Below are 27,806 nucleotides of genomic sequence, written 5' to 3' on the forward strand. Positions count from 1 at the left end.
TGACCCACTGTCAGGGCCAGTGCCCAAATGTCCACCGGGATCACCAAAAGGAGCAGAGGGTGCCAACGTGCCACTGAGACTCAGCTTATTCCCTGCTGTTGACAGCATAGAGATGGTGGGCATGGCTTGTGTCCACTTTTAGAGAGGAGTGGACCCAAGTGAGTACCTGTAACGCTGCTAACGCTACTGATGCCGGGCTTGCCTTCTGTGAAAGGAGGCCACAGGAAGCCTACCTGCTTGAAGTGGTGAAATGCCTTGAGCCAGCTTCCCGCTTTGGCAGAAGCACAGTGCAATCCTTTTTTTTTTTTTTTTTTTTTATAAATTTTTATTAGTTTTTTTTATAACAAAAAAAAATAACAACAACAAAAAACAATAATTATAATAATAACCAAAGTAAAAATAAGAAGAAACCAGGAGTATCCATATATATTCAATAATACATTTAAAAATATCACTATTAACTCTAATAAGATACCCCTTTTCCCACCACCCACCACCCTTTGTGACCCTTCACCTGACTTCCGAAGAAGTGCTATGACAGTTTCAAACTTATTTATTACCATAAAATATAAAAGTATTTTAAAATTGCTAATTTCTATAACTCACTAAATAATTTAATAAAATCCGTTTTTGCCATTTTATCCCAATATGAGGCGGCCTTTTTCCACATATTTTTAAATTCTTCCATATCCTTTCCATGAAGGAATTCCGTTAATTTGGCCATCCTCATATATGTCCATAATTTCTCTCTCCCATCAATTATTAGAGGTTTATTCACTTGCTTCCAAATTTTTGCAATTACAATTCTTGCAGCAGCAAAACTATATTGACATATAATTCTATCATTATTATTCAAATTTCCTTGTGGGATTCCCATTAAACAAAATGCCGGTTTTCTTTTCACTGTAGTATTAATCAAGTTGTTAGTTTCCCTAACAACTTTTTTCCAAAAATTTTTAATTTTTTTACAAGTCCACCATGCATGCATAAAGGTACCTCTTTCCTTTCCACATTTCCAACATAAATCCGTCTCCCCTTTTTTTATTTTAGCTATCATCACCGGTGTTATATACCATCTATAAAACATTTTATATAAATTTTCCCTAATTTCATTCGTAATTGTGAATTTAAACTCTCTTTTCCATAAATTTTCCCAGATATCTAATTCTATATTATATCCTAATTCTCTCATCCATTTCACCATTACTGGTTTAATTCTTTCCTGTTCTAAATTGATTTCACTTAATATTTTGTATATTCTACCAATCAAGCCTTTATTTCCTTTCATTAATATTTTTTCTAAATTAGATTTAGATTTATTAAAACCCAATTGATTATCTTTATTAAATATCTCTTTTAGTTTATAATACATAAACCAATCTTTAATATTAAGTTCTTCCTTACTTTTTAACTCCCATCCTCCTTCAGTAAATTTTATAATTTCACTATATCTTTCTATGTCTAAGTTTAGATGGGTTCCTCTTTTCATAAATGCTTCAATTGGATTAATCCATCCTGGAGTCCTAAATTCCAAAGTCTTTTTATATTTTTTCCAGATTTGGAATAATCCTTTTCTAATAATATGATTATTAAAATCTTTGTTTACCTTTTCCTTTTCATACCATAAATATGCATGCCATCCAAAACGTAGATTAAAGCCTTCTAATTCTAAAAGTTTAATATTTTCTAATAATATCCAAGTCTTTAACCACGTAAAACAAGCTGCTTCATAATACATTCTTAAATCCGGTAACCCTAACCCTCCTGTTTCTTTTAATTCAATTAAATTATTGTATGCAATCCTATGCTTTTCCTTTCCCCATAAAAAATTTAAAATGTCTCTTCTCCAAATTTTAAATATTTTAACCCCTTTTATAATTGGTAAATTTTGAAACAGAAAAAGCATTTTAGGCAAAACCATCATTTTTACCACGGCAATTCTTCCCCATAATGTTAATGGTATTTTGCTCCAATTTTCTAAGTCTTTATTAATTTCTTGCCATATTTTGACATAATTATTTTTGAATAAATTAAGATTGTTAGGGGTTAACCATATACCCAAATACTTTATTTTCGATTCAATTGAAAATCCTGAATGTTGAAGCACAGTGCAATCCTAAACAGAATTGCACCATTCTAGCTGTGCAACCCTGAATGAGGGGGCCGGAGCCATACAGGAGCCAGCATGACCCCTACGCTGGCGTCTGTGCCACTTTGTGCGGTGCAAAGTGGCACCCACCTTGGCAAGGGGGCACTTACGCTGGCCCCTGGGGAGCGCCACAATAGTGTGGACCTCGGGTGCCGGCTAGGGTTGCCAGGTCCCTCTTCACCACCGGCGGGAGATTTTGGGGGCAGAGCCTGAAGAGGGCGTGGTTTGGGGAGGGGAGGGACTTCAATGCCATAGAGTTCAATTGCCAAAGCAGCCATTTTCTCCAGGGGAACTGAACTCTATTGGCTGAAGATCAGTTGTAATAGCAGGAGATCTCCAGCTACTACTTGGAGGTTACAAAACAACAATACCACCTATGCCAGAGTTAAGACAACTTAAGAAATTGGCAGCATGGAGGCTCATATATAAACAAAGTGTAATGGAATGTTTTGATGTTTAACAACTATATGAGCCTCCATACTACCTGGAGGTTGGCAACCCTAGCACCAGCTTGTACGTTCCTGGAAGCAAGTGCTTGTGCCGGTGTTGGAGGGGGAGGTCCAGGGGTGGTCCCAGGAGCAGAGCTGCCTTTAGACATCTTCCAAACCCCTTTAGGCCTGGGAACGCCCCTTTGCGCTGCGGCAGAGCTACGGCAGCAAAATAGCTGGTGTAGCCCCGTGAAACTTAATGGCCGAGTTTCACTTTAACAAAAAGGTTTAAAAACATTTTTCCCAGCTGGGAAGCCTCTCAGGAGGTGGGGTTGTTGCACCATTCCCGGCCCTGACTTAACTACCCCCCCCCTCAGGAATGGGCTGCCCGTCTGTTGAAGTCAATGAGCTTTGCAGGGTACGTCTCTGCTTAGGACTGCACTGCAACATGGCTACCTCTCTGGACTTCTTCATGTGAAATGCGGTTTTTAAAAGAACCTTGACACTTCTGTAAAGCTTCAAACATGAAAACAGGGTTGCTAAGGTATAGTTTAAAAGATAAGGAGGATGCCATTAAAGCTCATTGAGTATAACACATTTCATACTTAAATGGAGATGTAGGTAGAAATATTGCCAGCATGCCTGTAGTAACAGTCTAACATTAAAGATTTAACTGCATTTGAAGCTAATAAATTTTTTTAAATGAATTATATAGCATCTTTCAATCCTATTGCTTTTGCATTCATGGTCTATAATACATTATTACTTTGCTATATTACCACAGACTAACAGTGCAATCCTAAGGAGAGTTACTCTAATGTAAGCCCATTAATTTCAATAGGCTTATACTGGAGTAACCCTGCATAGTATTGCATTGTTAGCCTATCTTAGGCGGGAAAAAATTCTTCCTAACTCATCAGCCTTCCTACAAGTTATACAGTGTGGTGTAGTGGTTAAGAGCGGTGTTTTGGAGCGGTGGACTCTGATATGGAGAACCGGGTTTGATTCCCCACTCTTCCACATGGGCGGAGGAGGTTAATCTGGTGAACTGGATTTGTTCCCCTCTCCTACACATGAAACCAGCTGGGTGACCTTGGGCTAGTCACGCTCTCTCAGCGCCGCCTACCTCACAGGGTGTCTGTTGTGGGGAGGGAAAGGGAAGGTGATTGTAAGCCGGTTTGATTCTGCCTTAAGTGGTAGAGAAAGTCGTAATACAAAAACCAACTTGTCTTCTTCTAGAGCTCTTCCATTGGATGAAAAACTCCTTCAGCTGTAGGACAGGTCCTGAGGCAGGAAGAAGGCTTCAGGCTTTGTTTAGTGGACTGATAGGATGCAAGGACGGTTTGCTTTTTAAAAGAAAGCTGAACATTCAGTTTAGAGGGCCATAGAATACCCTAGGAACGCCCCCCCCACACTGGCATGGGCTTTCCCTTCCAGGAATTCCCTGCCAGCAAGGCTGCATGGGTGGCGGAGGCCAGCGCAGCTCTGCGGGTCCCAGACACCAGCGTGTTTGCCCCCGGGATGGCATAAGTACCCCTTATCCCGGGTTAAAGGGGCACTTACACTGGTGCAGGGGCATGCCAGCTCCTAAGGAGCTTCGCCCCCCCCCCTTCAGTATTGCAGCCTAAGAGAGCAATCTTAAGCAGGTCTACTCAGAATCCTACTCAAGTATATTCAGTGGGGCTTACTCCCTGGAAGTGTTCTTAGGATTGCACTGTAAGTCTTATAAACCCCATCTTGTCACTGCGGCACTGAGTGACAAGTTAGTTCCTTGACCTGTTGATCCGAAGGAGAAGAAAGAAGGTAGTAGATAACCTGTCTATAAAATATCTCACCGGCACAGACTATTCGGATATTCATGAGGATAAATCGTTAGATAGGTTGCTGCTAAATAAAGGAAACACCTTCCCACATAAAACCAACCATGAGGAAATGTCAGCAGCTTGGACACAGATTGAAAAGGAAGCCCTGGAACATGGAAATCTGGAAATGAATGTTTTTCGCTTCTTGTGCCAACTGCTTTGCAAAGCTGAGGGTGGTAGTTCTGATCAGTGTTCCTGTTCCTCTCAATATGCTAATAATATTTCAACCAACTACAGGGAGGGTTATTTAGTATATTTTATCTGGCTTTTTAATGTCTTGGTTTGAAACACACACAAGCACAAAGGTTAAGACATAAAGAAATGTTAACAATGCCATAATTACTGTACTGTCAGGTTTTTTTTGGTTTTTTTACAAGTTCCATTCTTGTGAGCAAGAAATACATGGCAAATCTTGGCACATGCATTAACTCAAAGGTACTTCTTGGTTGCAGAGCAACAGAGACGGAACATTAGTTTTAAAAAATTAAGACATGCTGTTTGACTCATTGCGAAGACAAGTGGAAAAGATGAAAATGTATTAAAATGATCTGTGGCTCAGTCTTCAACACGTAGATTTTTTTCTGGTTCTGTTTTCTTCTGACCTCTAGTGGTATGAGTCACAATTGCAACTTTGAATTTCCAGTAATTGGGATAACTTTATAGCAAGCAACATTTCTTATTGGTTTTGCAGCTTTAGGTATTTATATCATATCATTTTTCCCTCTAAAAAGCTTACTATGAATGATAAAAAGAATATAATAAAATCCTAAGACAACCACCTAGCATATTATACAAAAAAAACAGCAATAAAATAGCAGATTATTTCCAACCATATTTAAATACCAGAAGCCTAGACAAATATGATTTTAACATAACACCTAAAAGGCAAAAGAGACAGTGCCAAGTGGCATTCTCTGGAAAGGATATCCCACAAATGGAGTATCACCACAGAAAAGGCTCGGCCTCAAGTCACCATTTCACCCAAATCCCGGAGATGGTGATAGACAGAAAAGGACCTCTAATGATGATCATAGGCTCATATGGAAGAAGGTGGTCCTACAGATTCTGGATTCCCTGGCTGCTAAGCACCTTATGGGTCAAAACCAGCACTTTGAGTTGTGCTCAAAAAAACAAAAGGAAGAAGAGTTGGTTTTTATATGCCAACTTTCTCTGCCACTTAAGGGAGAATCAAACCGGCTTACAATCACCTCCCCTTCCCCTCCCCACAACCGACACCCTGTGAGGTAGGTGAGGCTGAGAGAGAATGACTAGGCCAAGGTCCCCCAGCTGGCTTCATGTGTAGGAGAGGGGAAACAAATCCAGTTCACCAGATTAGCCTCCGCCTCTCATGTGGAGGAGTGGGGAATCAAACCCGGTTCTCCAGATCAGAGTCCACCGCTCCAAACCACCGCTCTTAACCACTATACCATGCTGGAAGCTAGTGGGAATCTTAGGTTGGCTACCATAATCTGTACTGGCTGAAGTTTCTGAACTTCAAAAGCATCCTTATCCATAACACAATGCAGTAACCTGACTAGGTCTTACAATACAAAAAAGAGGCACCTCCGTGCCTGTACCACATAGGTTAGGAAATCAGCACAGGAGAAAATAATTCAAAATTGCAAAAATCTTATTAATGCTATACATATATAGCAACACAACATGGGGTACATTACAAACATCAATACTCAATCACTATCCTAATTACCAATATATACAATGTATACAAAACATGTATGGTGCAGTCTCTATGCAACAATATAATCTTCTTGGTGATTAATAAGCACAGTTCTCATAACGATCCAATGATTGGTATCATCCAGAATAATCCCATCTGTAAGATAAATGGGAAAATGGGGGGGGGGGTAGCTGTTTCACAGTCTTTTCTTCAGCCCCGCATCCAATCAGATTTTTTGTTTTCAAATTAATCACGTAATTTTACTACCTTTCTCTGCCCAATTCATCATCAGGATAGTTCACTGGTTCCTCGAAGGATACTATGAAGTGTGGCAATCTTTGGCAGCAAACCAGAAAATACTGGGAGATTGCACGTGGCTATGGCTGACTTCGAATGAAGAGAGTTCGTGGTGACTGAGGAGATGAAGCAGCGACAGAATCAGGGGAGGGGTGAGAGAGGCTTATACACAAAGGTTGCTTATTTGAACACTCAAATACAGCTGTTTCCAGTCATTTGACTTCTGCGTGGCAATTGTTCAGCAGGCTGAGGCAACATCTCAGGCAGCAGATTGTTGGGTAACCAGCATGGTATAGTGGTCGGGAGCAGTGGTCTCTAATCTGGTGAACCGGGTTGGTTTCCCCACTCCTACACATGAAGCCAACTGGGTGACCTTGGCCTAGTCACAGTCCCTCACCTACCTCACAAGATATCTGTTGCGGGGAGAGGAAGGGAAGGCAATTGTAAGCCTGTTTGAGACTCCTTAAAGGTAGAGAAAACTGGATTACAAAAATCAATGCTGCTGCTACTGCTTCTTCTTCATCATCATCATCATCAAAAGGCACAAAACCGTCAACCATTTAATTCACATATATGTATCTCCAATCAATTCAATCTCAGCCACTAACATTTCAAGGTGTCATGACCCCCGCTGACCAGCTCAGCAACTCAAGAGTCCTCAGAGGAAGACCCCAGGAGCCAAGGCCACAAGGCAAGGAGGTCCAGCACAACCAGGGAAAACCCAGGATGGCTGAGGCACCTACTGACATGGATCCAGCAGTACCAGAAGCCCTCCTGCCTGATCCTGCATTGCTGGTGTCGCCACCAGCCCTTGAAATAGTCACCCAGGGCTCCGCTGGGCAGGCCCCAGGCCCCTAGTACCTGCTGGGAGATGTAATATGTTAGGACAAGAAATAGGAAGCAGAAGGGAAGAAGTTACTGAGTGATGCAGCAGCTGTTATGCCTGTTTAAAATCTATAATAAACTTAGGCTGAAATTTAAACTGTACTAGTTTGTTTGATACACTATCCGATTGAGTCTAAAGACTGGCCAAGACAAACAGAGTCTACCCTAAAATTTTCCAAACACTCCTCTGAAGTTGCACCATATATAAGACAAGTGCAAATGACAGGCAAGCCGATTACTAAGCTTATAACCACAAAATCTTGGCATTCTTGAAGACCAATGATCGAGAAGGATCCCCCTCATCTATCTTATCGTTTAAGAAACAAATTATTGGATGCAAGCTGTGCTGTTTTGCTCTAGTAGATTAATCATCTTGTATGCAAGCAAATTGGCGACTCTGTGTTTACTGGGCTGTGCTGTTTCTGTTGGCTACAAGTGGCAGAAAATGGATAAAATCTATGCCTTGATTCAACATATGCCTTCGCCGGAGCACATATTTACATGGTTCATTATCCTGAGACAACAGCCCCCTTAACTCATTTCAGTCACTGATCTGTTTACACAACCTACAGATTAATCAAAAGTTGAAGCAAGGAAAAGAAGAAGAAGAAAGAGTCACACTGGATAATGAAGAATTCTAATCATGCCTCCATCACATTATTGCAAAAACACGTTTGTTGCCTATTAGACCCAAAGAAATCAATCTAGTTCCTGTAAATAAATGAAACGATTGTGTTGGTTTTACATGAGAAGAAGAAAGAAAAAGAAGAAGGAAGAAGAAGGAAGAAGGAGAAGGAAGAAAAAGAAGGAGGAGGAGGAGAAGAAGAAGAGATGGTTTTTATATGCCGACTTTCTCTACCACTTAAGGGAGACTCAAACCGGATGACAATCACCTTCCCTTCCCCTCCCCACAACAGACACCCTGTGAGGTAGGCGGGACTGAAAGAGTGTGACTAGCCCAAGGTCACCCAGCTGGCTTCAAGCGTAGGAGTGGGGAAACAAATCCAGTTCACCAGATTAGCCTCCACCACTCATGTGGAGGAGTGGGGAATCAAACCGGGAGAAACCAACTTCATAACTCTACGTACATTAAGTGCTGTCAAGCTGTAACGGACTTATGGTGACCCCAGGAGGGGCTTTCAAGGCAAGTGAGAAGCAGAAGGGGTTTGCCATTGCCTTCCTCTGCAGAGTCTTCCTTGATGGTTACCCTTCCAAGTACAAACCTTGCTTAGCTTCCAAAATCTGACAAGATTGGGCTACAGCTCCTAACTCTATTTGTTTGTTTGTGTAGCTAGTTCTACCCAGACTTCCCCCCCCCCCCGATGAAGAATGGCCTCCTCAATTTTAGCCTCACAACAATCCTTTGTAGAACGAGTGACCGGCCCAAAATCACCCATTAAACCTCCATGGGAGAGTGGGGATTTGATCCTGGGTCTCTCAAATCCTACTCTGGCACTCAAACTCCTGCACCTTGAAAGACATTAATGAATACAATATTCAAAAAGCAGGATGAGAGAAAAGGAACTGCAAAACCAGAGAAAACCTGAAGTCTCAGTCTGTAAGAATTGACTGTCTTCATAAACATGTGAAAGTTGAATCCCCTCCAATAATCTTTTTATAGACGTACTTACTTGGTGTGTGTGTGAAGGGAGACGTCCTTAATGACTCCTGTTAACATACAACATTATCATATCTACAACCCTCAGTTTAAGTTTTAGCACTTCTCTTGTAAAATATCTCCCTGTAAATATCATACCGCAACGTAGTAGTTTTGTTAATATATAGAATACATTCCAGTCAAAGTCAAGCCTTTTTAAACACCTTTGATTTCAGTGGGAGGGAACATGCTTAACTCACCCACTGAAGTCACTTAAACAGTGATGGCCATAATGTTTTGTGTTGTTACACTATCACCACAATCTCCATGGCCATCTTAAATTAGTTGCTGGTACAGTAAATCGCAGAATAGGACCGTTAGAAGTTAATTTTGCACCATCTGCCATTCTTGCTGGTGCCTTGCTTCTGTGAGTAATTTAATTTGTTCTCTTCTCTATTCTTCCCACATTTTTTAAGCAAGCTATTTGTTCCAGAATTTCAAAGTACAGTGATGCATCTGTAACAAGTTATTAAGAACTCTGCCATGCAAACCTGACCTCATATTAGAATTACCCAGAGATTTTTTCTAACATGCAAAAAAAAATACTTTTGAAGTTACTTACACTCACTACTTGAAATGTAAAAGTAATGAACCTTTGATCCATGTCATACATTAGGTATCAAAATGATTTTAGGCACCACACACTGAGATATTGGCTGATAAGAAAAGGATACTGGTAAGCAAGGAACTATAATATGCAGGTAATTTTCTTAAATGGAATTGTTACTCCTTTACTCAATGAATAATCATGTTATGAGTAGTGATTAAGACTGCATAAGCCTGCAAGAGTGGAAATTTTCCCAAGTGGAATATTTTGGAACACATCTCTTGTCCTGTTGATGGGTATGGCCAAAGCAAAGTTGTAGCAGAAAAATCAACATAGGGCTCTAAAAGAATAATAGAATCATAAAGTTGGAAGGGGCCATACAGGCCATCCAGTCTAACCCCCTGCTCAATGCAGGATCGACCTAGATTGACGTCAAAGGACTTTGAAGGGTATAACTCCATTTAGGATAGCACTGCCAGCCGTCTGTATGTCTTCTGGGGCTCAGTGTGAGAGCATCTGCTTTGCATGCAGAACGTCCCAGGTTCGATCCCTGGAATCTCCAGCTGAAAGCTAGTAAATGATGTGAAAATCTCAGAGACCCACTGCCAGTCAGAGTAGACAATGCTGACCTTAATAACCCAAAGGTCTGACACAAAGGTTGCCTCAAACAACTCTGCCTTTATGCCTCAAACTGTCTCCTTAAACATCTACATACTTATTTCTCTCCCTTCCTTCTCAAAAAACAACCCTTCCCCACAGATTTATTCCTCCCATTCTTAGTACTCATCCTCTTCTGAGAACTAAGCCTAAGCATCTGGGACTATATGTGCTTGCATTTTCTCCTTGTTACACTTCATGCTTCTTACCATCCCTCCATCTAAACTAAGATAGCAAAGTTCCTTAGGGCAGGGAGATGCCTTTTACTTTGTAAAATACCAGAAAGCATTTTAATCGTACATCACTGAATGATGTTCAAGCTCTTCAAAGGAGAAATCATACATGTCCACAATCAAAGCACTATCACCATTTGGTCTTTTCGATTCCACCAAATGCTAGTTTGAAGATATATGAGTAGTAGAGGATAAGAGAAAGGTGTCCATTGTCCACCACAAGGTGGCGCTTTTGCTAAGATTCTACTGAAAGGCATACATTTTTTGACAATATTATGAACATAAGAACATAAGAAAAGCCCTGCTGGATCAGCTCAAGGCCCATCAAGTCCAGCAGTCTGTTCACACAGTGGCCAACCAGGTGCCTCCAGGAAGCCACAAACAAGATGAGTGCAGCAGCACCATCCTGCCTGTGTTCCACAGCACCTAATATCATAGGCAGGCTCCTCTGATTCTGGAGAGAATAGGTATGCATCAAGACTAGTATACATTTTTACTAATAGCCATGAATACCCCTCTCCTCTATGAACATGTCCACTCCCTTTCTTAAAACCTTCCAAGTTAGCAGCCTAGGCCAGGGAGTTTCACAATTTAAGTATGGATGCAGTATTGTCCACATACTAGTAACAAGACCGTTTTAGGGACAGCTGTGACTCTTGATTGTTTTGTTGTGGCATGTGCCTTTGTGGACAATGTCTGCAATGTTACACTTCCAGCAGAAAACCATGAACTGGAAACCATGAACTGGTACTCGGAGGTATTTTGAGATAGATAAGGACAAGCAAGCTGCAACTTAAACCTGATAAAATGGAGTTGCTACTGATGAGAGGATAGATTGACCCAGGAATTGAGGTGTCTCGCATTCTACACAGTGTTGCACTCCCCTTAAGGAGCAGATCTGTAGCTTGGGGATGCTGCTGGACCCAGAAGTGCTGTTACAAAAGCTGGTGGCCGTGGTGGACAGGGGCACCTATCACCAACTTCAGCTGGTGAGCCAGCTGTGGCCCTTCCTATCTTGCCACTGTAATGCATACTCTGGTAACATCTAGATTAGACTACTGCAATGCATTCTGTGTGGGGCTGCACTAAAGAGTGTTCATAAGCTACACCTGGTAAAAATTCTGCAGCTGGAATACGGAGTGGAGTGGGTCATAGAGACCACATCACTCCAACTTTGTATACACCTACACTGGCTCCCAATTTTCTTCTGGGCCCAGTTCGAGGTGCTGGTGTTGACCATTAAAGCCCTATCCAGCATATAGGGAGCAGCATACCTCAAGGAGGAGCCCCGTGGTGCAGAGTGGTAAACTGCAGTACTGCAGTCAAAAGCTCTGCTCACGACTTGAGTTCGATCCCGACGGAAGTCGGTTTCAGGTAGCCGGCTCAAGGTTGACTCAGCCTTCCATCCTTCCGAGGTCGGTCAAATGAGTACCCAGCTTGCTGGGGGTAAAGGGAAGACGACTGGGGAAGGCACTGGCAAACCACCCTGTAAATAAAAGTCTGCCTAGTAAACGTCAAGATGTGACGTTACCCCATGGGTCAGGAATGACCCAGTGCTTGCACAAGGGACCTTTACCTTTTTTATACCTCAAGGACCACCTGCTCCCATATGAACCTACCCAACCACTACAGTTATCTTCAGAGGCCCTGCTTCAGGTGCTTTTACTGTCTGAGGTTAGATGGGTGGCAACCCGAGAACAGGTCTTTTCAGTCATAGCAACAAAATTGTGGAATTCCAGAAAGAATAGTTTGTCCCCCTCCATCAACGTCTTCCACCAGTGGGTGAAGACATTTCTGTTTTGTTTGGCATTCCCTCAAGGACTCTCCAGTATTGCATGCTACTTATGTTTGTGTTTTGGCATATGCCCAGATTTTCTGTAACTTTTTCCAGAACACAGGGCATTCAGAGGCTGAAATATTTCATTCCACTGTTCTCTTTAGAACACATTCTGTTTACTGCTTGTTCCCTCTCCAGGATATTGAACCGCTCTTGTGATCTACCACACTCCTCTCCCAGTGAATCTGCCCATTATTCTACTCATTCATATTAACTTCTGAATAATTTGTTCAAATAAAACTGAAAATGTGTTCACTTCCAGGAAGCTGTGAAGAGAATAAGTTAAAAAACTTGAAATCAGTGAGCGACGTTGGGTAATACAGTGAGCCATTTTCAGTGGACTCATTTCCTACTCTATGTCATCGACTACTTAAAGATAAATGGACTCACATTCTAGCTGTATTGGAAGAAGTGAGCTGTGACTCACGAAAACTCATACCCTACCAGAACTTCCATTAGTCTTTAAGGTGCTACTGGACTCTTGCTCTTTTCTACTATGTCATTGACTAGTACATGGCATTTATGTCAGATTTTATTTACTAGAATAATATGACCTGTTCTGCATTTGTAAAATGGCTTGTACATATATCATAAGCTGTATCCAGCAATTCATGGATGCAAGGATCGTAAATCTTTCCTGTAATCTTCTACCTACCAGCAGTCCTTTCCAACATCAGGACCCGTGCTGACTAATAGTCATGTGGGGTGGGAGGCTGCAGTGAAGTCACAGAAGGGAAAGAAATTACCCTTCCTGCCCTTTTCATTAACAGAGGAAGGAAGAAGAAGAGTTGGTTTTTATATGCCAATTTTCTCTACCACTTTAAAGAAGAATCAAACCGGCTTACGATCTCCTTCCCTTCCTCTCCCCACAACAGACACCTTGTGAGGTAGGTGAGGCTGAGAGAGCTCAAAGAGAACTGTGACTAGAGCATGGTCACCCAGCTGGCTTCTTGTGGAGGAGTGGGGAAACCAACCTGGTTCACCAGATTAGAGTCCACCACTCATGTGGAGGAGTGAGGAATCAAACCTGGTTCTCCAAATTAGAGTTCAGCCCTCCTGCTACAACACACTGCTGAGAGGGGGTTTCCATGCCTTTTCCCCTTGTGATCTACTTTTTGCGTTGTTTATAGTATATTTTGCCTTAGATAGTTGGTTGTTCACATTGTTCTCTAATTCAATAATCCTAGTCCTGATACATTGTTCATTGGTAGTTTTATGCTGTCTGATCACACTGCTTTATCTGGTAATCCACTGTGAATCTCGGGGAGAAAGGTGGATTATAAAATAAATACATAAATATGTACATTTTTTACCCTGCTTTCGTCCACAATTGAAGAAGAAGAATTGGTTTTTATATGCCAAATTTCTCCACCATTAAGGAAGAATCAAACCGGCTTACAATGTCCTTCCCTTCCCATCCCCACAACAGACACCTTGTGAGGTAGGTGGGGTCAAGAGAGTTCAGAGAGAACTGTTACAAGCCCATGTTCACCCAGCTGGCTTCTTGTGGAGGAGTGGGGAAACCAACCCAGATCACCAGATTAGAGTCCGCCGCTCATGTGGACGTGGGGAATCAAACCCGGTTCTCCAGATCAGAGTTCATCGCTCCTAACCACTACAACACACTGGTGAGAGGAGGTTTTCCCCTTCAGCATAATGCCCCCCCCCCAACCCATGTAGCTGCCTATTAGTCCACATTGGTTCCTTGACCCTTGGAATCAACTTTCCATGGGCTGGAAACAACTGCTGAGGGGAAGGGAATATCGGGAAAATCCATGATCCTCATGCCATGAATTACTGGATCTAATTTACATTTTGTATGTACACCTACATGACTACAGTAATGACTACAGGAGAATTACACAACTTTAAGGTTGACAATGAGGAAACTGAAATTGTTCAAGACTTTCTATTCCTTGGCTCAACCATCAACCAAAAGGGAGACTGCAGCCAAGAAATCAGAAGGAGATTGAGACTGGGAAGGGCAGCCATGAAGGAGCTAGAAAATATTTTGAAGTGTAAGGTTGTGTCACTGGCCATCAAGACTAGATTAATTCATGCCATCGTATTCCCTATTACTATGTATGGGTGTGAAAGCTGGACAGTGAAGAAAGCTGATAGGAAGAAAATAGATTCCTTTGAAATGTGGTGTTGGAGAAGAGTGTTATGGATTCCGTGGATTGCCAAAAAAAACAAATAATTGGGTTATAGATAAAATCAAACCTGAACTGACCCTAGAAGCTAAAATGACTAAACTGAGGCTATTGTATTTTGGTCACGTCATGAGACGACAAGAGTCACTGGAAAAGACAGTTAAGCTAGGAAAAGTTGAGGGCAGCAGGAAAAGAGGAAGACCCAACAGGAGATGGATTGACTCAATAAAGGAAGCCACAGCCTTCAATTTGCAGGATCTGAGCAAGGCTGTCAAGGGTAGGACATTTTGGAGGACTTTCATTCATAGGGTCGCCATGAGTCGGAGGCGACTTGACGGCACTTAACACACACACACACACACACACACACACACACACACACGTACACCTAATCATGAAGATGTACACCTAATGATAAAAAGACAAGTCGTCATGGGTTCTTTACCACTGTGTGTGTGTGTATTCATTTTTATCTGATTTAAAAAAAAAAATCCAGCACACCTAAAAAGGGGCTACAAACTTGCTCTAGGATTGTAAGCGAGAAGGTGGGCTCACGGATTCAGGGATACTAGTCCTTGCATGCTCTCCATGGGTGGATCTTTGCCATTCAAGCACGACAATACTGAAAACTGCACAACTGGGATTTTTTTTTTTTTTTTTAAGAAGAGCTTGGCTCAGAACTGAAGCAGTGCATCTGTTTACACAGCAATGAAAATTGCCTCTGCCAAAATGGTCCTTCAGCGTTATGTTTGTATGAACTCTAAATTAAATTAATGCAGTCAAGAGAAAAAGGCTTTGTGAGGTTAACCAGATAAAATACTTTACCGGCGAAGGCTATTTTCTGCCTGAGAAACCTCTCCAAGTTGGGAAGTCAGATGATCAATGGGAACTGGACGATTGATCAGTTTGAATTCTTCCCCACAGAAACACTAACTGAACATTTTAAAAATTGCAAATCAGTGGAAAAGCTAAGCTGAATCTATCTTTGGGCGAAAACGCATGGTCACTTAGCCCAGTTCCAGCCCAGTTCCATCCCCGTTCCACCCAGGATCAAATGAACCTGCATTACCTGGAATGAGCAGGGACTAAACTGTGTGCAAATGGATCCATGTAAACAGAAAATGCGGGTTCCTGCTGAGTAAGCCCTCCCCACCCCACCCCAGCTCCTGGTGATCCTTTCGAATTGACTAATGGAGGCTTCCCCGCCCCCGCTAGTAATTTTAAAAGCATTTTAAGAACTAAAAAACAAAAAATGGAGCTACCTGAAAGAAGGGGGGGGGGAATCCAAGCCTCGTTTTAAAAAAGACTTTCTTTTTCTCAGAAAAAGCTCCGAAGTAGCAGCAGGCAGGAAACAGTTGAATCCCTGCCGCTTCAAACACTGCTTCGTGATTGTCTGTGAGAGATGCCAATCATTTGTGTTTCCCCCTGTTTCTGTTTCTCCCAGAAGAGGAATGGGAAAAGGCGGGTTCATTTCGCTTCGATACAGGGCTGAAAGAAGAGTAAATAAGGTACCGTCCGTTTGCGAAGATTTGATCCTGGGTGAAACTGGAACTGGGCTGGAACTGGGTTAAGTGACCATGCGTTTTAGCCCATAATTGTGTACATGTAGAGTCTCATAGCTGGGGAAGGATTCAAGCATACTATACCCTGCCCTCCACACAAAACCTGCAAGCAGCAGTGGTACAGTGGGGAATTCTTTTGTTTGCTGACTATACAATATAGCCCTTACAACAGTATCGTGAGATGGAATTAGATGAATATTGTGTAAAAGTGTTGTTGAAATTATGGGCTGTATCCAACGATTCCATCCTGCCAAGCTGGATCCAATGACTCCCTTACAACTAAGTCCTTTGATGATTTCTTCCAACAGGGGAAAAAAAGACGAAGTGGAAGAGAGTAATTGGATCCAACTTGGCAGAAGGAAATCACTGGACACAAACCAACGTTAATGATTATGGAACTAGATACCTGTCAGATCTCTTATACCCAGCATTTAAAAGATGAGAATGGAACAGTTAATAAGGCAGAAACTGCTTAACAGAAATTTGGTACCAATGATAACTAAAATTAATTGCCATTGTCCTGTTTCCATTCATGGTTACTGCTTTTGCTATCAATGGCTCAACAGAAGCCTGTTACTGTTTTTGCTTTCAATGGCTCAACAGAAGCCTGTTACTGTTTTTGCTTTCAATGGCTCAACAGAAGCCTTTCAATCTTTTTTTAAAAAATAACCTATACTACTATAGCATTAGATCACAGACTTGTACATGGATTTGTTCTCACTCCTAATGGCCCTTACTGTTAGAAAGAGACACTCACTATGCTTTAACCCCGGACATGGCTTATATTTAAAAGTTGGCAACAAGTCTGGATTATGTTCCAACTGCTGTCAGGCAGACAGAATCTCGTTATCTTCCTTATCCATTTATATGAAGTGTGATGTCACAGAGCCAAGACATTTCAAGACTGCACCAATGTCCAATATCAGGAACATTTCCTGTACTTAAACAGGGAACCAGATAAATTGATAAGTATTTATTGTTACTTTCCTTGCAACCAGTCACTTTAAGGCCACAGCCATCATTAAAAGAAAAACAATAAGCCTTGAGAATAGCTAATTCTTAAACAGTAAACTCAGAGTCACATTATGAGAAGACAAGAGTCACTGGAAAAGACAATAATGCAAAGAAAAGTTGAAGGCAGCAGGAAAAGAGGAAGACCCAATATGAGATGGATTGATTCAAGTGAGGAAGCCACGGCTCTCAGTTTGCAAGAGCTGAGCAAGGCTGTTAATGATAAAATGTTTTGGAGGACAAGGGTTCATAGTATATTTCCATATTAGTGGCGAAAACGCATGGTCGCTTTATCCTCCTTTAATCTGTTTCAGCCAGGATTCAGCCAGGATCAAACACATGCGTTTCGCCTAATGTGGGTTCGATCCTGGCTAAAACAGGGATTAAAGGAGGATAAAGCGACCATGCTTTTTCACCCTAGCATTCTATACCCACCATTTGTCCGTGATACAGCTGCACTTAATCTGCTCAGAATTGATAGTGCTTTTTGAAAGTCTCTAGCTGGAAAAACGTTTGAAATACAGGTTAAGCCATACTGAGACGAGAAATCTTGCAGTATGTTGAGATACTCCAAGCAACTCAGCAAAGTCAGCTTCTAACAAGGGATTAACGCATGGGCAGAATGTTCTTGGTTCGCCCCTGCCCTATCTCACAATATTTTAATCCGAGACTGGATTGTCAAACGCATGATGCTGTCTACCCCACTATAAGTCCGAAGCAAGTAGCTGCTGGAGCCACCCATATAATGTGGGACAGTAGGGGAGTGACCGCCGTGTCATCGCCCAAGGATTGGCTGAGGGGTTATCCAATCAAAGGCCGATTATCCCCTTTTTTCCCCTTGGGACGCCAGTGTACCGGTATACCATCGTCTCAACTTTTCAAGAGGCAAAAAAGGCGAGAGAATTGATCTGTGTGAGTTGAGTGCGCAGTTTACTCCTCATTGGAGTCTTCCTTCAGAGTGCTGTACCAAGGTTGTTTTGTGGGTGAGCGATGTCCGAAAGAATGTTCCGTCTTGAGGAGAATTTTGCTTCTCATGGCTCATTTGATTGTGGCATTTAATGTAATGTGCCAATGTATAAGACATGCAGCAGTGATTCCTGCGGCTTATATGCTACGTCGTGGGCAGCACAGGAGGGCTACACGAGAACTTATAATTGGTTCTTCTACTCATGTTGGAGTCCATGGACCGCGGCGAACAACTTGTACGATGCCCGCAAGATGGGCAGTTTCAAACAACTCTCAACAATTTTGCTACACTTTTGGGACACATTCAAAAGTCCTCCCCACACAAGCCCTCCTGTTGTTACAAAGCACCATTATGCGTGACCGATAGAAAATGCTGGGGTTGCGAGGAATGGCGGGAAACGCAGCAATTGCCCACGGAGAAAAGGGGGGCAGGACAGGGGAGACCAGAAAGGGGCGTGTCCTTGAATGAAAGGAGGTTAGTAGCGGGCTAGTCATGTGATTACACACACGCCAGCGTTCCGGTAATGCAGCGAAATAAATTAAAATAGCGGTATAACACCGAAAATATTGCTATAAAACAGGAATTGTATAACCCGTTTGAAATTCGCACCTAAGGTAGGTCCGATGCACAGACCACGGATGATCATGCGTTTAGACCACGGGAATTCGCTGCTTCTGGGAAACAAAGGCGAGACAAATTGGCCATGCGTTAATCCTCACAGTATCAAACCACACACATGCACAAAAATATGTTCATGTTTGTTTAATCTTGTAGAATGTCAAAGTGATTTTTCTTTTGTTCTGATAAATTATAACTAAGGATGGTCAGAAAATAATATCTAACAGCATCTAACTTGCTTTATACTGAATTGCAAGGAGGCACAGCTTAGAAAACACTGACCCAAGTTAAAATCAATCTCTCTACTGGGTTATAAGGAACTTTGTACCACAGGCAGCAAGAAACACCCTTTTAAGTTACCTTCTAGGTAAAGATCAGCCAAATAAGGGTGGGAAGGGAAGGGGCCTGCAAAACTTTCAGAGCCACTCACAGAAACAGGAAAAGACCAGCATCACACAGAACCTGAGCTTCCAAAACGGACAGTGTCTATTATGGTCTGTGGACAACAATTGTATCTCTCTGTCTCTATGCTGCAAACCAGCTCTGTTTTGTATCAGATGTATCCTTGGTCGTTTATGTATGGTCACTTTCACTAACATTCGCTCCAGGTCTGTCTTGGTTGTTCCTTGGAGTTATGAATGAGTTTTTCATCCATTAGAGATGACTTCGCAGCCAGCCCTCACAAAGCCTGAGACTTCTTGTCCCTCTCTTAACCTGATTATTCGAACTCCCCCAAGATCAGCCTGGATGAAATCTCCATGCATAAGCCAACGCACATGACAGGGGAGTTGGGATGTGCAGTGTGATGTTTTTCTCACAGTAAGCACTACAGCGTTTAAAGGGACACAAATGCTTCCTGATTTTTGTCTCCACGTGGAGCTCTTTCTGAGCAGACATTCACATAAGAAAGGGTTTTTAAATGACAATTGGGTTTCTCCTCCCCCCACCCCCTTTCTTTTAAAAAGCACGAGTTTTTAAAGTAGTTTTGTAAAAGGGCACTTGGGTTTCCACTGGGGAAAAGGGGAGCTGGATGTTTTTCTCACAGTAAGCACTACAGCCAATTACAAAGCAGGTAAACTTCCATGCATAAATGACCAGTGATGACTGCATTAGGGCTATACCTCCTTGGTGCCAGTCAACCAACTCCTAGGGCTGAGCTATTGGTTCCCAACAACCAATCAGTGCATTTTCTGTCTAGTGCTCAGAGATATTTATTTACAATACATCTCAGCCTTTCTCCCAACACGACTGATGTGGAGGATAGGTGACTGCAGGGAATTGCTGCTCTATGATTTCCCATCTTTGACAGAGTAGGAAGCCAGTGCTATCCATCCCCTTTCCTTTGATGGAGAGGCCCTTCCTCCATTTCTAGAAAACCAGAAGGACTGTGTTTTTACACTAGCCAGATGGATGCAAGAAGGACCTGCCATCTGTCCTTACAAAGGACTCGCAGAAACTCTGGAACAACCTCACAGACCCTCTAGGAGTCCCCAGACTCAGTTTGCTGTCACACATTATTAAACTGAAGGAATGCTGAAGTTAAGAACGTAAGAAGAACCCTGCTGGATCAGAGAAGCGGTCCATAAAGTCCAGCATCTTGTCTCACACAATGGCCAACCAGTTCCTCTGGAGGGTCAGAAAAGGGATATAGAGGCCGAGGCCTTCCCCTGATGTTGCCTCCTTCCACTGGAATTCAGAGGTTGACTGCTTCTGAATGTGGAGGTTCCTTTTGGTCACCATGGCTAGTCTACGCCTGTGGCCATCAATACATAAATACAACAAAAATGTTTGGTGAGGCAGGACTTTCCTTTGAAGAAGCTATTCTGAAAGCAACAAACTAGAGAAACTATTTGGCACCTATGAATTCACAACAACCATTCTATCCATAAGAGGGGCTGTGGCTCAGTGGTAGAGCATCTGCTTGGCATGCAGAAGGTCCCAGGTTCAATCCCCGGCATCTCCAGTTAAAGGGACTAGGTAAGTAGGTGATGTGAAAGACCTCTGCCTGAGACCCTGGAGAGCCGCCGCCGGTCTGAGTAGACAATACTGACTTTGATGGACTAAGGGTCTGATTCAGTAGAAGGCAACTTCATATGTTCAAGATCAATTTGTAAAAATAATTAAATGGAGGTTGATTTTTGCAGTGCAACAATTAAGTATGGGGGAGGGGTTAAATGAAAAGGATTTGATTTTGCAAAACCATCTTCATGGCACATTTCCCCAAAAGAGATTAAACACTATTCCTTCGGATTAATGTAGTGCCTTCAACTGTTCAAAGAGTTTCACATGCATTCTCTTGTTTTCATCCATACAATAACCCTGTAAGGTACATCAATATTATCTCCAGATTGTGGGGGGGGGGGGGCTGAGAAAGAGAAAGTGGGTTCCCTGAGGCTACTTAATAAATTCAGGTTAGAGGGGAAATTCAACTAGGGGCTCTCTGATTCATAGCTCAGCCTAGAGACTCTATGAGCTCTGCATTTTCCAATGTAATATGTATAATACGCTTGAAATGACTTTTTGCTCTTTTTTAATAATCTAAAGCAGTAAATTTTATCCTCAAAAAAATAATACTAGCAACGCAGTATTCATGCCCAGCAAAATTAAGATGCCACAGAAAGTGACCTCATCAATATCCTGTGACAAAAAGTAAATAGGAGTAGAGGAAAGAATGAGTTTGAAATGCTAAAAGGGTTCAAAATGTCAATTAATTCGCCATGTACAAAGAGAACATTAATGGAAAGAGATTAACTTTGTCTACCATGCTGCAATGACAGGAAGCTGTATGACACATTTATGAAATATTTGCGTATTCAAATCCCTTTACTGCTTCTCGCCTCTTTGCATGGGAACTGCATCTTGACAATCTGGATACAGTTAAGAGAATGCCATGCTATTCATGAAAGAATTCCTAAAGCACTACTATGAGTACACAGCTCTCCATTAAAAAAAAATCCATTAATGTGTCCACATAAAGTCGAAATTGACCAACTGCAGATTTCAAAATCTTCCTCAAAGGGTCTCAGATGAGACAAGAACTCTGAGGCAAGAATTAGAGTTACCATGTGCTCTTTCTCTCTTTTGCCAGTGTGGTGCAGTGATTAGAGTATCAGACAACTAGGATCTGGGAGACCCAGGTTCGAATCTCCACACTGCCAGGTGACCTTGGGCCAGCCACACTATCTCAGCGTAACCTACCACACAGGGTTATTGTGAAGACAAAATGGAGGAGAGGAGAATGTTGTGAGGCACTTTGGATTCCCATTGGGAAGAAAAGTGGAGTACAAATGAAGTAAAATAAAAACAAAATCTTAGAACATAATATCCATTATTTAACACTGTACTAATGCCAATAATCCACAGCTACCACTACAATCTTACAGCACACACTAAGAAAATTTGTGTTTGTTCAGAGACAATCTTGCTCTCAGCAACACGCTTTCCAAGAAGTAAAATGACAGACAGCATTATCCACCAAGAACTTCTATACAGATGCCAAGTGGAAGAAAATAGTGCCGCACAACCACAGAACTGTGCCTTTCTTCCACTCCAATAAATTCCAGTGGAACTTGTACAGAAAAGACTATTGCAGAAGCTAAGTTAAAGGCATTTACATTTGCGAGTTCAGACATATTCTACATTTCTATATCCACAGTTGAAGTATCAAAATGCCTCTACTTAGGAAACAGTCAATAGCTGTACAAGATACACTGATATGCTCCCATGTAAGACATCAGTGGTGCACAGCATAGTGCACTACAGAATGAACAAATATGAAATGTAATTTACCAAAAAACTCATTGTGATATTCCCGACGTTTTGCAACTGCAGTCTGCAGGTGGCAGAAATTTGGCTTAGTAGCGGAGAATGTGATAGAGCCATGAAGAGCATTGGGCAGATACCCAAGCTCTCTTCGCAAGTACAGCAAATATCTGTGTAATCCATGTACAGCTTGACTGTTTGAAATGTGCATTGACTAATTTTCATGTTACATTCAACACATATACAGCTCAACAAGGGACACAAACCCCACAATTCATCAGTGAAGTAGGAGTTGACGTAAATCCTCCTTTTGTTGCACAGGAAAGCCAGGCTGAGTTATTCGTTTCATTCAGAGAAGTTCTTGACCCAACCTATCTTAACTGTCTGCAGCCCCAACAGCAACCTCCATTCTACTTTACATGAAGGTATTTTTCTGATGTGCGTTATTTCAGAAGATGAAAACCCTCCTGAATGGAATCTCACAAAAGTGATGAAGAAATGGGTAGACAAATGTTCAGAGAACCCTACTCATTTCTAGCTATTGCAAACTTAGGAATCTCCTCCTCTCCTGCTTTGATGGAGACAGTATTAGATTTTGCTTTGTTTAAACTGAACAACCACCAAACCACAGCTTGTTTCCCAAAACCAAATGCAAGTACTTCCCCCCTCCTAACCATAATTCAATATATCTAACAATAAATTAGCTGCCATAAATTAGTGTCATAAAAACACCAAAATTAGGCCACCCACAGCCAAGGCAGAGGCCACCACATACTCTGGGAATTCCCCGTGTATATTTTTGTACATTATCCCAAAGTAAAAGACCCCCATCCTCTCAATCAAATTGTGACAAGAATTGAATGTGTTCCAGGATGTTGAGAGTCAGCTAAAGGGAAAAAAGAAGAGGGGGGGGGGAAGGGAAATCAACCTGCTCACACCCCTCAAAGCTAACAGATTCTCAGAATAGAAACTGTGGGGGAGTTAATGAATGCATAACTTTCTACTGTGATCCTCTCCAACCTTGTTGGGAATATTAAAGAGTAACCTCTTTTGCCTTTCAATTTCTTTAAATTCCAAACTTTTTTTTTTAGCTTACCTTCCATGTGATGGAGGGGCCGGCTGCCAAGGTGAAGGTAACTTTCTCCGTCACCACGTTGAACATTACCTGAAACATGGCTAATATTCACATGATCCCAAGGCTTTGGCTAGAAAGCTGAAGGATGGTCCTTTCCCCACTGGCGAGCAGCCTGGTTCCACGCTTGGGGTACGCCACACGATACGTTCTGCAGATCCCTAACCTATTGATCCAAGCCGAAGCCTGAAAATGCAGCGAGGGCCCGCTTTTCCCAGCAGCCTTCCTCCTTCCGTGGGTGTGTGTGAGGGAAAGAGAGAACTAATCAGATTAGCTGGTGTTACCAGTCTGAGTTGAGACTAACAGGTTAGCCAAACGGTTTGCATGGGGGGGGGGGAAGGGAGCCGAGATCTGGGTAAACAAATCAAATTGATGCATTTATTCAAGCAGAGGAAACAGACCTCCTTTGAGAATCACTCTTTTGTCTCTTCGTCTCAATGCTGACAGAGCCATGACACACATTGTACATTTAGACATGCTCCTGGGGGAGCTGAGCTTCTATAGGCTGGTCTTTACTTTAACTGCTGTTCAGTGCCACTAAAGCGTACCCAAAAATGACCTCCAATAATGGGTCCTGGGCGGTGCATAGATAAATCTCTGTCATATAGCGAATGAGAATTTCTCTCTCTTGGCAAAGTAGAGGCCCTGCCATATGATCATCTTTGTTTAGTGTCAACATTATTTACAGATGGTGAAAATGTACATGGGAATAACTTGCTAGTATTTGTTGTGAGTAGCGATTCCCTCTTCATTAGAGGAAAACTTGCAACCATTCATTATGGCATCTCAGCATAATATATTCATGGGCATGAAACGAAAATGTTAACTCCCAACAAACTAATTAGACAATGATTTTTTTTTGGCGAACCAGCATAGTAGAAAGGGATGAAAGGCAAATTATTGCTAGTTCATGGAGAGATGATGCCCAAAGAATTCCAAGTTTAACTTGAAATTTGCCACTGTTTTGCTTTGCTTCATTTATGTGTAATACACTTGCACTATAATGATAACATTTATAATTAGAGATATTACCTTTTAGCTAACAGTGTTGGGGATAGGGTTGCCAGGTCCCTTTTCGCCACCAGCGGGAGATTTTTGGGGCAGAGCCTGAGGAGGGCGGGGTTTGGGGAGAGGAGGGACTTCAATGCCATAGAGTCCAACTGGCAAAGTGACCATTTGCTCCAAGTGAACTGATCTACATATTTAATTGTAGCTGTTTTAAGTGTTGTATATTCGTTGCACACCACTTTAAAAAGCAATTTTTAAAAAAATGGTACCTAAATTAAGCATTACTCCATATCTACAATAACGTATAATGGGATTTTGTATAGGCACCCATAGTGATTGGTTGCCCTGTCCTGATGTCACAGAAAAGTAGGGCAGGCAAGTGAGACCACTGGCTAATACTAAAAATGTACAGTAGGCAGAAGACCTGAGAAAAGAAGAATTAACCCAGGAATGAAGGAGGGGGGAAATAGCTTAAAGGGATACAGTTTTAGGAAAGAGGGTAGCTCCATGGAAGAAAAGGGAAAAGACACCTGAGAAGAAAAACTAGAACAGGTAAAGAGGAGAGCTGCACTTGGCCAGGAGGTACTGAGGTTAGGAATCAGATGTTGATGTGAACAAGTTAAATCTTATTTATGTACTTCATTTATACTCTGCTTTTCTTGCAGAGACTCAATGTGAATTACACAAAGTAAAAATAAAAACATAAAAAATACAATAAAACAATGAATACAATAAAAATTACCTGAATATTTCCACAAACTATTTATCTTGAGCTGTAGGCCTATGGTACAGATATAATTATTTAGAAGGGAAAATGCCACTGGTAGTATTAGTAAACATCAAGAAACTTCCTTATTTAAAAAAATACTCTCAGTATGAGCTACTGAGCTTCAGTTTGGAAGCCCGCTTTGTTCAATTTGTCATCCTGTTTCATTTAAAGCGGGACCACTAAATCGAACATGCTTGTGTGCATGCACACGGACAGTTTTATTAGCCTCGAGTGTGTTCACTTTTTAAAGCACTGGAATTCAACTGCCGTAATAGTTTATGCCAATTAAAGATTGTGTAATAGACGCAATCACTAAAATATAACATTGGCAATTTGTGCCACTAGCTATATCCCAGTCTGCAAGCATAATAAAAGAGGATGCTGTACAAGACAGCAATAATTTTAAGTGTACTTTCTTGGTTGACAGAAAAATTGCTGAAGTGGAAATATATCTTTTTTTGAAGCAGTGTTAAAGTCCTCAAAAAACTGCACCAGCTAAGTGGAATTTCCCCCCCATTTCAGCTTGATAAAGAGAGCAATTCTATGCATTGAAAAATATTTCCAAGCTGAGCAAGCCACTAAGCATACTGCGTCAGTCTAGCAAGCTCTGCTCCTACATATTAATTCATTTAAGCCGATGAATAAAAGCAAACCTTTTAGAACTCTTCAGGTAGCCTGCCAGGTTCTGAACTAGCAATTTGCAGACTGTGTCTTGGCAAGTCACCAAGACTTAATACTCCTAGGTGCTGAAGTGCTCCTCTGCTCTACAAGGGTTCAGGCCTGCCATATTCCCCCCACACACACACACCTGACCGGGATGTAAAAACGTCCAGGTCAGGCTGAGACTCAGTGCCGGATTTAGATGAAGAGAGGCCCTAAGCTATTAGGTGAAGAGAGGCCCCTCCGAACCGCCCACCCTCACAGTTAGAGGAAGATGAAGCCGAGGATGATGACGGGTGCTTAAAATTCTGCAATTCACAATTCCTCCTTTAAAGGTGTTATTGTTAAACAAGATGTTATTGTTAAATACCGTAGAGATTGGGGGAAGCATAAATGTTAAAATGAACTTGTGAGGTCAAGTAAAAGGGAAGGGGAGAAGCTGAAAAGTCAAGGCGGATCCTGGAAGGTTCAAGTGTGAAGTCAATAGCAAAATAAAAAATTGTTGGTCTAGCTTGGCTGAGTTCCTTCGCTTTTCAGATCCTGTTACCAACTGTCTACCAGTATAAAAAAAGGTGGGATGGTATAGTCTATAAGAGACAATCCCTAAGTACCTTATACAGTTTATTTATATTTAGCAGCAGCTATGAAATTTCAAGAAAAAGTCATTTTCCACCTGGCAGCAAATTGCCATGGTGATGTTCTACTCTGGCGTGGGTTGTTTTTAAGATTGCTTTTAAATGATTTAATGTTATTAACCCATCTTGAAAATTTAGGTTCTACTGTTTTAATATTGCTATTTTTTATTTTTTTGAGTCTGTACTTTTAAACTTCGTAGGTTATTATCTCGTGTTTTCTTTGGTTTGGTAACTTGCCTTTGGCTAAAAGAAATAAAGATGTTTTGACAAGGGCATGGATGGTGTATGGGTATTGCAGGGCAGAAGGAAATTCAAGGGTGCACCACATCTTATGGTGCTCTCAAAATTATTAAATCCTCATGACTCGTCTGAAACTCTAATCAGTAGCTGCCTATAGGTCCCTTGGGGGCAAATTCTAGCATGTTAATATTCTATTCTCCATATTTATGAATCTGCAGACAAGCCCTTAGCTGACAGAAGGTACTGGTGATCCTATTACTGTCCCCCACACGCCATCTTCCTCCTCCCACTCTTGACTTAGCCACCCACCTGTCCTCCCTAATCTCTCTGGTAGAATATGCCTTGAAAATTCCTCACATAATAGTTTGGCTATTTAGGCCATCTACAGCCTCGTGGGCACCATCTGTCAAGATTTTCAGCGCTGCCGGGAACCTTTTGTTTGCTGCATCTCCCACTATGCTAAGTAGGAAATAGCAGGTCTTGGATTCCACATGAATTAGAGCAACTGCCTTGCTGAACATCCCATCCCCATCCCTAGGGTTAAGCTACTCTTTGGCCACTGCATGTTTCAGGTGAGGCTCCCTCATGCAGTTTAATCTGTGCAAAGTCACAATTTGGCTTAGCTCAGGAATGTGGTTTTGGCAGAACAGGATTGCCCAGTGGCTGAATTTAGCAACCTGTTCAAAAGAAGTACTGGAAAGCCAGACCACGCTATGATGTCATAATGCAGACTGGGACTCTGAATTCCTGGGGTAAAATGTGTTCTCCTTTAATGTGCCCAAAAAAGTCTCCTCCCACAGCTTCTCCAGTGGGGGGAGGCAGCCTCCCAGTCACTTGAAACGAAAGCTGGAGTGAGGTATTTTATGAAAAATGAAACTGGAATATGTGGGTCAAAGGAACAAAGTCCTAAGTTAAATGTGATGCCGGCAAGGCAAAAGTACTTACTTGTGGGATTTCACACAGGAGTCTTAACTTGACTGCTTTCTGGGCAAAAGAGCTACAGGGTACACACAACTGCTTGGCTTGCACTATGGGCCCAGGGTTCATCCAAATGGTGAG

At 41.9% G+C, this 27,806-nt stretch overlaps 1 protein-coding gene across 1 annotated transcript in view; it reads right to left on the bottom strand.

The window, feature by feature from the left end:
* Positions 1-23,480, bottom strand: part of SPATA13 (spermatogenesis associated 13) — a 154,128-nt gene extending 130,648 nt beyond the window's left edge. Inside the window, exon 1 of the mRNA XM_056858028.1 lies at positions 23,400-23,480. Coding sequence (XP_056714006.1) covers positions 23,400-23,477 — 78 coding nt within the window. The 5' untranslated portion in view covers positions 23,478-23,480. The remainder of the gene's footprint in view (positions 1-23,399) is intronic.
* Positions 23,481-27,806: the final 4,326 nt, after the last annotated feature.

This window comes from Euleptes europaea, chromosome 12 (assembly GCF_029931775.1).
Source record: "Euleptes europaea isolate rEulEur1 chromosome 12, rEulEur1.hap1, whole genome shotgun sequence".
In the NCBI taxonomy this organism is placed as follows: Eukaryota; Metazoa; Chordata; class Lepidosauria; order Squamata; family Sphaerodactylidae; genus Euleptes; species Euleptes europaea.